Source organism: Heteronotia binoei, chromosome 1 (genome assembly GCF_032191835.1).
Source record: "Heteronotia binoei isolate CCM8104 ecotype False Entrance Well chromosome 1, APGP_CSIRO_Hbin_v1, whole genome shotgun sequence".
Taxonomy (NCBI): domain Eukaryota; kingdom Metazoa; phylum Chordata; class Lepidosauria; order Squamata; family Gekkonidae; genus Heteronotia; species Heteronotia binoei.
In genome coordinates this window covers 233,723,263-233,737,011 of record NC_083223.1, presented here as the reverse complement: position 1 = coordinate 233,737,011, position 13,749 = coordinate 233,723,263, and the positions used below count along the sequence as shown (strand labels likewise).

The 13,749-nt window shown below is 44.4% G+C and overlaps 1 protein-coding gene across 2 annotated transcripts in view; it reads left to right on the top strand.

Annotated features, from left to right (window-relative positions):
• MTIF2 (mitochondrial translational initiation factor 2) overlaps window positions 1-13,749 on the top strand; it is a 33,066-nt gene that overhangs the window by 2,148 nt on the left and 17,169 nt on the right. For both annotated transcript variants that reach the window (XM_060249372.1, XM_060249364.1), the window contains exons 2-3: window positions 5,767-5,984; window positions 8,800-8,920. In XM_060249372.1, coding sequence (XP_060105355.1) covers window positions 5,775-5,984; window positions 8,800-8,920 — 331 coding nt within the window. In that variant the 5' untranslated portion in view covers window positions 5,767-5,774. The remainder of the gene's footprint in view (window positions 1-5,766; window positions 5,985-8,799; window positions 8,921-13,749) is intronic.

Sequence of the window (13,749 nt, the reverse complement as noted above, 5' to 3'; positions counted from 1 at the left end):
CTGTCACAGGAGGAAGCTGCAGCTACAAGCATAGTAAGCTTCAAGAGGGGATTGAATGAACATATGGAGCAGAGGTCCATCAGTGGCTATTAGCCACAGAGTATTGTTGAAGCTCTCTGTCTGGGGCAGTGATGCTCTGTATTCTTGGTGCTTGGGGGGTAACAGTGGGAGAGCTTCTAGTGTCCTGGCCCCACTGATAGACCTCGTGATGGCACCTGGGTTTTTTGACCATTGTGTGACACAGAGTGTTGGACTGGATGGGCCATTGGCCTGATCCAACATGGCTTCTTTTATGTTCTTAGGTGTTACAGAACGAGTGAGTGTTGAGGAGCAAGTTGAAGGAAGTGAAAGAGGTGGTGTCATCCAGCCCATGTCTTCTAGGAGGCTGTTCTAGGCAATAAGGAACAGCAAGGGCAAAGGAACTGAGTTGTTTGAAAGAGAAGGAGATCTTCAGACTGCTGAGGATGGTGGAGCTGGAGGAGTGAAGGCCATAGGCAGGGATGTATCTGGATAAGATCTCGGAGATAGGGGGGGAGCCAGTACAGGGATATGAGGCAGGTGATCATTTGGAGTAATGGAAGAGGTGAATAATTTTGATGGAATCAAAATTGGGTTGAAATTAAATCAAAAGAGTTTCCGGCTAAACGTTAGGAAGAATTTCCTGAGAATTAGAGTGGTTCCTCAGTGGAACAGGCTTCCGGGGGGGGGGGGGGCTCTTCTTCCTTGGAGGTTTCTAAGCAAAGGCTAGATGGCCATCTGATAGCAATGTAAATTAGGCAGACCATGAGGAGGGCATGCTTAGTTCTTGTGGCCCTTTTTTACATGCCCAGGGAAATGCTGCTGGACACTTTGTGGTCATTCAGCAATTTTTCTCCAGGCCAGTTTGGCAAGGGATCCTGGAAGCTTTTGCCATCTTCTGGGCATGGAGCAGGTATCACTGAGGATGTATGTGTGGGGGGAGGTATTTGTGAATTTCCTGCATGGTGATGGACTAGATGACTCTGGAGGTACCTTCAAACTCTATGATTCTATGGTTGTCAGGGTCAGACTCTGTAAGAGTTTGAGTTGGTTTAAAAAGAGATAACACTCCTTAGGTTTTGCTTCTCCTTTTCATGATAACCTTAAGGTACAGATTCTGCAAAGCTGGATATAACAATTTTGTCATTATAGTAGGATGAATGTGAAAAAGGAGAATATTGCTTTTTAGTAGAATAGGGAATGTTGAGAGGTTTACCCCTGTCATAGAATTTTCCTGTTCATAGAATCATAGAGTTGGGAGAGACCTCCAGGGTCATCTAGTCCAACCCCCTGCATAATGCAGGAAAACACCTCCCCCTAAATTCACAGGATCTTCATTGCTTTCAGATGGCCATCTAGCCTCTGTTTAAAAACCTCCAAGGAAGGAGAGCTCACCACCTCCCGAGGAACTCTGTTCCACTGAGGAATCGCTCTGTCAGGAAGTTCTTCCTAATATTGAGCCAGAAACTCTTTTGATTTAATTTTAACCCATTGGTTCTGGTCCTACCTTCTGGGGCCACAGAAAACAATTCCACACCATCCTCTATGTGACAGCCCTTCAAGTACTTGAAGATGGTGATCATACCACCTCTCAGCTGCCTCCTCTCCAGGCTAAACATCCCCAGCTTCTTCAACCTTTCCTCATAGGACTTGGTCTCCAGACCCCTCACCATCTTCGTCACCCTCCTCTGGATCCGCTCCAGCTTGTCTATATCCATCTTTAAATGTGGTGCCCAAAACTGAACACAATACTCCAGGTGAGGTCTTACCAGAGCAGAGTAAAGTGATACCATCAAATCACGTGATCTGGACACTATACTTCTGTTGATACAGCCCAAAATTGCATTTGCCTTTTTAGCCACTGCATCACACTGTTAACTCATGTTCAGCGTATGATCCACTAAGACCCCTAGATCCTTTTCGCACATACTACTGCTAAGACAAGTCTCCCCCATCCTATAGCCATGCATTGGATTTTTCCTTCCTAAATCAGAACTTTACATTTATCCCTGTTAAAATTCATTTTATTGGTTTTAGCCCAGTTTTCCAGCCTGTCAAGGTCATCCTGTGTCCTGTTTCTGTCTTCTTCTGTGTTTGCAACTCCTCCCAATTTAGTATCATCAGCAAATTTAATAAGCATTCCCTCTGTTCCTTCATCCAAATCACTGATAAGGATGTTGAACAAAACAGGTCCCAGGACAGATCCTTGAGGCACTCCACTTGTCACCTCTCTCCAAGAGGACGAGGAACCATTCACAAGCACTCTTTGGGTGTGATCTGTTAAACAGTTACAGATCCACCTAACTGTTACAGGATCCAAACCACATTTTACCAACTTGTCAACAAGGATAGTATGTGGAACCTTATCAGAAGCCTTACTGAAATCAAGATAAACAATGTCTACAGCATTCCCCTGATCCAGCAAGGTAGTCACTTTCTCAAAAAAAAGAAATCAGGTTAGTCTGACATGATTTGTTCTTGAGAAAACCATGCTGGCTCTTAGTAATCACATCCATTCTTTCTAAATGTTCCAGGACCGACTGTTTGATGATTTGTTCTAAAACTTTTCCAGGTATAGATGTCAAACTGACGGGTCAGTAGTTACCTGGATCCTCTTTTTCCCCCTTGAAGATGGGGACAACATTTGCTCACCTCCAGTCTCCTGGCACCTCTCCTGTTCTCCAAAATAATAGCCAGAGGCTCAGAAATTACATCTGCAAGCTCTTTTAGAACCCTTGGATGCAATTCATCTGGCCCTGAGGACTTAGTTTCATTTAAAGAAATTAGGTGTTTATGTACTATCCCTATGCTGATCCTAGGTTGGAACTTCATACCCTCCTTATATGTTCTGTTTTTGCCATATTGAGCACCGTTTCCCTCAGAAGAGAAGACTGAGGAAAAGTAGGAATTGAGCAGTTCTGCCCTCTCTTCATTCTGCCCTCTTTAAATCCGATGAAGACGGAGGTCCTGTATCTGAGTCGCTGCTGTCCAGGACCAGAGGTCTGGTTACTGACCTTTGACGGAGCCCAGCTCACACTGGCGCCCAAGGTTAAAAGCTTAGGGGTGCTCTTGGATTCCTCTTTAACAATGGAGGCCCAAGTAGCTGCCACTGCCAAATCAGCCTTTTACCATCTGTGGATGGCAAAGCAATTGGTCCCCTTTCTCGAACGTGACGACTTGGCAACAGTGATCCATGTGACGGTCACGTCGAGACTGGATTACCATAATGCTCTCTACATGGGGCTGCCCTTGTCCCAAATCTGGCGACTTAAACTAGTGGAGAATGCTCCAGCCAGGCTGTTAATGGGAGTTCCTTTACGGGAACACATCCAGCCTGTGCTGAAAGCACTGCACTGGCTGCCAATAGGGTACCAGATTCACTTCAAGGTGCTGGTCATTACTTTTAAAGCCCTATATGGCCAGGGTCCTGCATACCTTAGGGACCGCCTTTCCCTGCACATGCCCCAGTGAGCACTTCGGTCTGGGTCTCAAAACCTGTTGACAGTTCCCAGCATCAGAGAAGCAAAGCTCAAAACAACGAGAGCAAGGCCTTTTCCGTTGCTGCCCCCAGCTGGTGGAATGAGTTGCCGGAGGAAGTTAGGGCCCTGCGAGAGCTCTTACAGTTCCGCAGGGCCTGCAAAACGGCACTCTTTCGCCAGGCATTTACATGAATGGTAACATCTCCAGCAATGAGATTGGCCCATAAGAACACCACCAATGGCCTACTTCACTACGCTATGGCGATCCTGAGACCTCCGAGTATATCTAACCACCAGAATTTAAATTGTCGCCTGAAATTATGATAGTAGCACATGCAAATGTTTTAAATTGTTTTTATGTTTTATGTTTTTATTGTTGTTTATTGTATCGGTCACACTAATGTGTTTGTGTTGGCCCTTGGTTTGTGAGCCACTCTGAGTCTGCCTTTGGTGGGGAGGGCGGGATATAAATTAAATAAATAAATAAATTACCTGTTACGATTTCACTTTCTTGCCCTCGCAATGGGCCTACCAAGTCCTTGCTCTTTTTCTTACTCTGAACATAAGAAAAGAATCCTTTTCTGTTGTTTTTAGCATCTTTGGTCAGCCTAAGCTCATACTGAGCTTTAGAAGAAGAATTGCAGATTTATACCCGCCCTTCTCCTTGAATCAGAGACTCAGAGCGACTTACAATCTCCTATATCTTCTCCCCCCACAACAGATACCCTGTGAGGTGGGTGGGGCTGAGAGGGCTCTCACAGCAGCTGCCCTTTCAAGGACAACCTCTGTCAGAGCTACGGCTGACCCAAGGCCATTCCAGCAGGTGCAAGTGGAGGAGTGGGGAATCAAACCCAGTTTTCCCAGATAAGAGTCCACGCACTTAACCACTACACCAAACTGGCGTAGGTAACCATCTGCTGTATTTCAACCAGCTTCTTCATACAGGAAAAGGAAAGGAGAGCAGTTTAGGGGGTGGAGTTTTCCTCCATCCCATAATGAGGTTCTAGCTAATTCTTTCCTATCCGTTTTACTCTAGAAGTGACTTCTGAAGCTTTGCTAACTTTTTCTCTACAAGCACTGGTGATTTGTTTATATTCATCCTTGGTTATAAGGCCCTCCTTCCAATTCCTAAAGGAGTCTTTTTTATTCTCAAGTCTTTAGAGAGCTGTTTATGGAGCCACTTCGGTTTCTTTAGGCTTTTTCCATTTTTTCTTCTTATAGGAATCATCTGTGATTGCGCTTTCAGTATTTCGCTTTTAAGAAACTCTCATCCGTCCTGAACCCCCTTCTTCCTAAGTATTTCTGACCATGGGATTTAACCCAGCATAGTTCTAAGTTTATCGAAGTTTGCCTTTCTGAAGTCCAACCTATAAGTCTGACTACGTATAGCTTTTCCCTTCCCTAAGACTGTAAATTCCAAAATCACATGGTCACTACTGCCAAGGATGCCCACTATTTCCACTTCTTCAATCAATTCTTCCTTGTTTGTGAGAATCAAATCCAAGATAGCAGGTCCCCTTGTTTCCTTCTTCACTTTCTGGAAAAGGAAGTTGTCAGCAAGACAAGTCAGGAATCTATTTGACTTTTAATTTTTAGCAGAGTTGGACTTCCAACAGATGTCCAGGTAATTGAAATCTCCCATGATCACTGTATCCCTTCTCTTGGAGAACTTTGCAATCTGTTGTAGGAGTATCTCATCCAAGTCCTCTGCCTAGCTTGGTGGTCTATAGCAGACCCCCAGAATAATATCACTGTTATTTCTTACTCCTTTTATTTTTACCCAGAGACTCTCAACTGAGCTGCCATGCTCAGATTCACATATTTCCTCACAAGTATATACCTCCTTCACATATACTGCTATGCCTCCGCCCTTTCTCATTTGCCTGTCCCCTTTAAATAAGTTGTACCCCTGAATCCTAATATTCCAGTTGTGAGTGTCATCCCACCACGTTTCAGTAAGGCCTATTATGTCATAGTCTCCTTTCTGTATTAGGACTTCCAGTTCCTCCTGTTTGTTTCCCATACTCTGTGCATTAGTGTAGAGACATCGGAATCCACGTTTTATGCATCCCGAGGGTTTAGTTTCTGTACAAACCTGCAAGTTAACAATACCTAGCGTATGCGCCGCTCTTCGTTCTATCAGATGGATACAGCTCCAATACCACCTTTGTATCTAGTGAACCTACTTGTTTTAATATATCACTTCAGATGTCCTTCACACATCAAAAGGTGGCTTGTTCAGCATGACATTTTTTTTCTTTATTTGCAGAAAAAAAGATGAACTGGAGAGTGATGCTAACACTGGAGAACTTGGCTTATTTGCATCGGGCTTGCAAACAGTTGCATTCTCTGTCTTATGGGAAAGTTTACAGAACACAGTGGAAGTCTGTACTATCATCTGCCTACCCTGTGTGCGCAGTTCAGCTGTACCCTCAGCTCTGGCACCCAGACATCAACTCACAAGTCAGGCTTTTAACTACCAAGGAGGTAATTAACAGCTATTTTATTCTTGTTCCTGAGATTGTCATGTGTTTTCAGCATATGAAATGAAAGACAGCTTTGTTTGGGGGTGAGGGTTTCCAGATAATATGCTGAACAGAGATTAATAGGGTGTGTGTGCTTTGTATAGTGTTAGATACTTTTTGAACTCATAAATGTTTTGTTTTGCTGGTAAAATGGCCAATTAATTCATTTAGCCTGTCTTTAAACTACAGACTGGTAAGAAAAAAAATGTTTACAAGTGAGATCTGAAAGGAGAATTTAATGTAACAGATTGGTTAACTCACCATTCATAAACATATTGAACTCAGGATGGGGGAAGTGGGTAGTTTCTAAACATACCTTATGTTGTGTTTCCTCCCTCTATTTTAAGAGTTGCTTACTCCAAAAAGGGAAAGACGCTCTGTGCACTTCCAAGGGCATACTGCGTTGATTGTCTTGGTCGCTGAAAATGAAACAAAAAGTTTTAAAGCTTTTCAAGTTTTTTTCCTGGATTTGTGTGGGAGAGGGCTTATTTTGAAGGAAACTGAAATATATTCAGTATTGACTTCCTTGTCAAATCTAAACTTATTTTACTGCTTTAATAACACAAAATGAATAATTTATACAAAATTTATGAGAACAAATCTAACAGTGCCTAGGTGTGCACCCTCTGTGGTCCTTAGATTAGAAATTGGTCTTGCATCACTTCTATAATTAGCCTGGTTTGCAGATTTTAGATTTCTAATCTGACTTTTGTTCATCAATGATCAGAACACTTTTCTTTACAGCCTAATGATAACTGATCAATTTAAATTAATCCAAAAGATGAGAAACTGACCAGTTTTGGCCTGTCCGTCCCCTTTTTAAAATCTATGGGGTTAAGTAATGCTAGTTTAGTGATTAATGGATCTGTGAAGAAGTTTCTGTGTTCTGCAGTGAAAATACACACTGAGATAACATCTGGTTTATAATTTATTCATATTCAACCTTTTAACTGTTAGATATTTTAGGATGAGTGATGTATGGAGAGATTTTATGTAGATAATTAGTTTTATATTAGTGTTTTTATTTGTTTTACTCTGCTTCTGAAAGGCCTGGGGCCTTAATAAAAACTGGCTGAATAACTTATAACTTATATCTGAGGGACTGCCTATCCCCATATGCACCCCAAAGGACTCTGCATTCAGTTAATCACCATCTGTTGGTTGTCCCCGACCCAAAGGATGTCCGTCTTGCCTCGACTAGAGCCAGGGCTTTTTCTTCCTGGTCCTGGCCTCATGGAACATGTTCCCATTAGAGATCAGGGCCCTATCTGACCTACTAACTTTTCATAGGGCCTTAAAATGGAGCTGTTCCAGTAGGCCTTTGGGTGCGACAGCTGGCGTCCATAGTATATCTAGTCCGTCCTCCCTTGCTGCAGTATTCCATCCTTCATCCGGCCTATTGATGTGGCATTGGTTCATCTTCTGTTTATATGATGACTTGTTTTCTGCCTGAAATCGAGCAATTTTAACTGTTTATTGTTTTATTATTTTAATTGTTTGAACTAGCTGTTTAATTGTTTTGGTTTTATTGTGATTGTTAACTTGTTGTAATCTGCCTTGAGGCCATTTGTGGGATAGAAATTAGCAAAAATAAAAAATAACTTAATTATGGTACAGAATTCTAGCATTTGGTATACTTACGAAATGTAAAACAATAAGTGTCTGACCATATAGTCCCATGCAGAATAACATCCTTCTAAAACCATTATAGTCAGTGAGCTTAGAAGTATATAACTCTACTTGGGTTTGCACTGTGAGTCTTCTGCTAATATAGCCAATGCTGGAGGGAGAGCGTGTTTTGAGTGCAGTAGCGTGTAGTTTTAAAGGTGAGCCGAGGAAGACGAGCAGCAATCTCCAGACAAAATCTCATGAAGACAGCAACACCCTTTAGGTGTAGAAAGAAGTCTCAGATCTGAGTGTTGTGTTGTGATTATTGTCTAACGCTGTGAATTGCCTTACAAAAATCTTCATACTATACATTTTGAATGAGTAAAAATCATTCTTAAAAAGCATTTCATTGATTCTAAAAGAGAAAATATTTCATAAGTGTCATGAAAGGAGGAGACAGAGACCTCTCTTGCTGCAACACCTTTTATTCCTTCTTTTCCCCCATCTTGTTACCAGCTTCCCGTGACCGCCACCCTGCACCTTAAATCCCCACCTTCTGCAGCTGTCGTCTCCTGCTCTGTGCACCTTGTGGCCCCTTTTCCCCCATCATGATAAGGAGTTATTTTCAGTGGGAAAAGGCAGGAGGTGTTACTGGGCCTTCGTATCTCTAGGTAAAGGGAAAGTTCTTTAAAGGAGTCCACCACCAGCCCTCAGCATTGTCAGTGGACATGAGGCTGCAACATGCGGCAGTTCATGTGATATCATCATCATCTTGCTGGAGGGGAGAACATTAGTGCTCTTTTTCTGCCCTGAGCAAATCAAAAGGTATTTTAGACCTGAGAGATGCAGCAACCGCATAAAAACTGAGAACTGCTTTGGACACAAATAAGATGCAGGAAGAAGGACTTTGTCTTTCTGTGTGTTTCTGGGACAAGTTTAGAGTAGCTATATTTTCACTTAGAGACACCTATATTTCATATGCAATGAAGTAGTGCAGAGATAGGAAGTGTGTTAATAGAATCGCTAAATCTTAATTTAATTCGTATGGAATAATGTTAGCTCTGGTGCTAGGCAAAATGACTTCCAGATGCAAGATCAAGGCTTCTTTTGAAACATTGCCTATTCATTCTTTTCCTTAGCACTGTTCCCTTCTTTTAACTCTTTTGTAGAGAAAGAAATCTGGCAAAGAGAAACTTCGACAGATAAAACCACAAGCGGAGAAGCAGGAGGTTGAGATAATGACTGAGATGACTGTGAAAGCTCTTGCAAAAGCCATGCGTAAAGATATAGGTGAGCCTGGGTCTTTGTGCAAAGAATGCATTGCATTTTCACAGGGCATCATCTGCAGGTCTTTTCCCCAGCGGTTCCTTCTTGAAGTCTTTATTCAGTGACCCACTGTGTGAATTTTATTGTGAAGCCTCTAGGTTGTCTGGGCTTCGCTGCACATGCCAAAAGCCTGGCCTTCTGCTTTTGACTGGTCATATATTCTGCCCATTGTACTTTGGGCTCCCACTCCTTTCTGGATGCCTTGAAATTGTTTAAAACCACATGAACTGGGGCCCAGAGAGAATAACTCCCTCAAGTTAGAAAAGGAACTACTAAGTCTAAACAGATGCCTGCATGGTTAATAAGTTCAGGAAACTATAACAGGTAAATAAGGGTTTCTTTAAAAAGTGGAAAGATTTTCATAATGAGGTGAACAGAAAAGAGCACAGGTTCTGGCAAAACAAGTGTCATTTGACAGTAATGCAAGCAAAAAGAATTGTTAAAAAAAATTAAGACGAAAGATAAATGTTTATTTGAATATAACAGGAGCAGGAAACTGGTTAGGGAGATGGTTGGGCCTTTAGATGACAAAGGAGTGAAAAGATTGCTTAAGAAAGATGGGGAAATGCCAGAGAATGAAATTAAGTATTTATGCCTGTTTCCCCTGAAAATGTGGGGCATGTACTCGCTGTGGAGCTGCTGTTTTGGGAAAGAGTGTCTGAAGAATTGGGTCGAATCCAGGTGCCAAGAGGTGAGGTTTCAGGACACGAGGCAAGCTTAAAACTAACAGATCTGCTAACTAGTATGTGCAACTTCTCATTTACTCAGTCTTTCTGCCGGACTACTAGAAAATAGTCAATGTCACCCCAGTTTTTAAAAAAGGATCCAATGAATTACAGGTCAATTAGCCTGACATATATTTGAAGTAAATTAGTAGAAACTGATTGTGGCCTCTCCTGTAGCTGTAATTAAAGGTAAACTTGTAATTAAACTGTATTAATTAAAGGTAAAATTAAAGGTAAAATTATTAAGCACATAGGGAATGCTGAAGACAGTCTTTTGGGATTCTTTGAGCAGGCTAACAAATATTTATTTATTTATTTTATACACCACACCCTCTCCCCACAGGGGGCTCTGGGTGGCTTATAGCAATCCACAAATATTTGAATAAGTGTGATTTGGTAAATATTATATACAGACTTCCAAAAGACTTTTGATAGGGTACCTCACCAAAGACTTGGCACTCATGGGATAATCTTACAGATTAAAACTTGGTTAAATAACAGGAAGAAGAGAGTAGGAGAAAATGGACAGTTATTGTAATGAAAGGAGTAATCAGCTTGATTCCACAAGGGACTGGTGATATTTAATCTGTTCATAGATTATTTGGAATTGGGGGTGGGGGCAGTGCAGTGGTCAGGTTTGTGGATTACTCAGGATGGTGAAAAGCAGGGCAGATTGCGAAATGCTCTGAATTGTGTGAGTGGGCAACAACATGGTGAATGAAGTGCACAGTTGATAAGTGTAAGATGATGCACAGTAGAACAAAATAACCTAACTTGAAATTTGTGCTGATGGGGCCTGAGCTGGCTGATGCTGCATTTGAAAGAGATCCAAGGCTGCAGCCTGCACAAGGCCCCATCGCCTGAGACCTTGGAGAACTGGTGCCCCATCAGAGTTCGTAGCGCCAGACTCAGAGGGCTGATGGAATGAGCCAGCTTCTTATATCTAGATTGCTTTATGCTCAGTGCATAGGGAATGAATCCTAGGTAGACTTTCATGTGCCCTTTCCGTGTTTTCTTGGGTCTCACATGAACAGATCTCTTAGCATTTTCATTACATACTAGCTTTTCTCTTCACTGGCAGAGAGTCTGTGGCTGCAGTCCTGTGCACACTTTTGTGGGATTAAGCCCCATTGACCTTAATAAGAATTACATCTGAATAGACACACATACGATTGCACTGTGTCTCTGATAGCTGATAGTTGCTCATTAGCCCCCTTTTAATTCTTTTACGATTTCCTGCCTTTGCAGTACCGCAATGGCCTGTGAGGGGGGTTTGTATAAGCAGTCTTTCATCCCCTGGAGTGTTCCTCAGCCATCTGCTTCTGATGAGCCTGAGCTGTTTTCATCAGTGATAAGTTTCACTTTAATGGGTTCTCAGTAAAATTGATCCCAGTTGGAAGCTTTTTTTAAAAAAAATCCTTTATTGTAACTCTTTAGCTGCCTATGTTAGATTTTCTTCACTCTGTGTAATATTTGAGGAGGATGGTTGTAATAATAAAAAGCAGTGTGTAAGGGACCACGTGGAGTCTTGTGTTCTCTGCTATGTGCACTTTATTCCTTCAAATGTCCAACCACAGTTTTAACATAGTCCCAAAGTGAGTTTCAAAGAAAAGTTCTATAGCCTCCATCACCCTTGCCAGAGCCTTTCCTCCCCCAGCCATATGGCTGTGCACGGGTCAACAGGAATGCAGGCTTACGATCTCCTGGAGAAGCAGTCTTTCTCTAGCCCTTATTTTTACTGCCCCACAGCCTCTGAAGTGGCCTCCCATGCCTCAGCCTCCTCCTCCTCCAGCGGCCATTTGATGCAGCTTAAATGCCCAACCTTGTCACCTGGCTGCTGCAGGTGCAGCTGCTTTCCCTTTCCTCTCAGTCCCAGCTGGGGTGCTGGCAACCTTTTAGCCTTCAAGGGCTTACTCTGTGACCGGCCCCTTGTCTCCTTACACAGTGAAATTTGTGACCTGTATACCAGGCTCTGACAAAATAGCAAAGGCCTGAATCTTGTGACCACTGTAGTGGTTAGCTTAGGGTGGCCAGACCGTCCCGGTCTCCCGGGACTTTCCCGGTTCTGGCCCCCAATTCCTGGCTCCCGGGCTGGCTATACCGGGACCATTAGAAAGTCCCGGTATAGCCAGCGGGGAGCCGGTGGGCCGCGCGCGCGGGGAAGGCGGCGGTGGCGGAGGCCGGGGAGGCCGCGGAGAGGCCGCCGCGGGTCCCTGGAGGGCCTCCAGAGGCCCGGGGAGGCAGCGGAGCGGCCCCCGCGGGTCCCTGGAGGGCCTCCAGAGGCCCGCGGAGGCAGCGGAGAAGCCGCCGCGGGTCCCTGGAGGCCCTCCAGAGGCCCGCGGAGGCAGCGGAGAGGCCCTCCTTCCCTCCTCCTTCCCTCCTTCCTTCCTTCCTTCCTTCCTTCCTTCCTTCCTTCCTTCCTTCCTTCCTTCCTTCCTTCCTTCCTTCCTTCCTTCCCTCCCTCCCTCCCTCCCTCCCTCCCTCCCTCCCTCCTCCCTCCTTCCTCCCTCCCTCCCTCCTTCCTTCCTTTCTTCCTTCCTTCCTTCCTTCCTTCCCTCCCTCCCTCCTCCCTTCCTTCCTTTCTTCCTTCCCTCCTTCCCTCCTCCCTTCCTTCCCTCCCTCCCTCCTCCCTTCCTTCCCTCCCTCCCTCCTCCCTTCCTTCCTTCCTTCCTTGCCTCCTTCCCTCCCTCCCTTCCCTCCCTTCCCTCCTTCCTTCCCTCCCTCCCTCCTTCCTTCCTCCCTCCTTCCCTCCCTCCCTCCTCCCTTCCTTCCCTCCCTCCCTCCCTCCCTTCCTTCCTTCCCTCCCTTCCTCCCTCCCTCCCTCCTCCCTCCCTTTCTTCCTTCCTTTCTTCCCACCCTCCCTTCCTTCCCTCCTTCCTTCCCTCCTTCCTTCCCTCCTTCCTTCCTTCCTTCCTTCCTTCCTTCCTTCCTTCCCTCCCTCCCTCCCTCCCTCCCTTTTTCCTTCCTTCCTTCCCTCCTTCCCTCCCTCCCTCCTCCCTTCCTTCCTTCCCTCCCTCCCTCCTTCCTCCCTCCCTCCTTCCTTTCTTCCTTCCTTCCTTCCCTCCTTCCCTCCCTCCCTCCTCCCTTCCTTCCCTCCCTCCCTCCTTCCTCCCTCCCTCCTTCCTTCCTTCCCTCCCTCTGGCCACCCCTGGAGTAGACAATACTGACTTTGGTGGACCCAAGCACTGATTCAGTGTAAGGGAGCTTTGTGTTTGTGACTGGAGTAGACAATGCTGACTTTGGTGGACCCAAGCACTGATTCAGTGTAAGGGAGCTTTGTGTTTGTGACTGGACTAGACAATACTGACTTTGGTGGACCCAAGAACTGATTCAGTGTAAGGGAGCTTTGTGTTTGTGACTGGACTAGACAATGCTGACTTTGGTGGACCCAAGCACTGATTCAGTGTAAGGGAGCTTTGTGTTTATGACAGGAGTAGACATAAGAACATAAGAGAAGCCATGTTAGATCAGGCCAATGGCCCATCCAGTCCAACATTCTGTGTCACACAGCGGCCAAATATATATATATATATATATATATATATATATATATATATATACACACACACACACACACACACACACTGTGGCTAATAGCCACTGATGGACCTCTGCTCCATATTTTTATCTAACCCTTTCTTGAAGGTGGCTATGCTTGTGGACGCCACCACCTCCTGTGGCAGTGAATTCCACATGTTAATCACCCTTTGGGTGAAAAAGTACTTCCTTTTATCCGTTTTAACCTGTCTGCTCAGCAATTTCATCGAATGCCCACGAGTTCTTGTATTGTGAGAAAGGGAGAAAAGTACTTCTTTCTCTACTTTCTCCATCCCATGCATTATCTTGTAAACTTCTATCATGTCACCCCTCAGTCGACGTTTCTCCAAGCTAAAGAGCCCTAAGCGTTTCAACCTTTCTTCATAGGGAAGGTGTTCCAGCCCTTTAATCATTTTAGTTGCCCTTTTCTGAACTTTCTCCAATGCTATAATATCCTTTTTGAGGTGCGGCGACCAGAACTGCACACAGTACTCCAAATGAGACCGCACCATCGATTTATACAGAGGCATT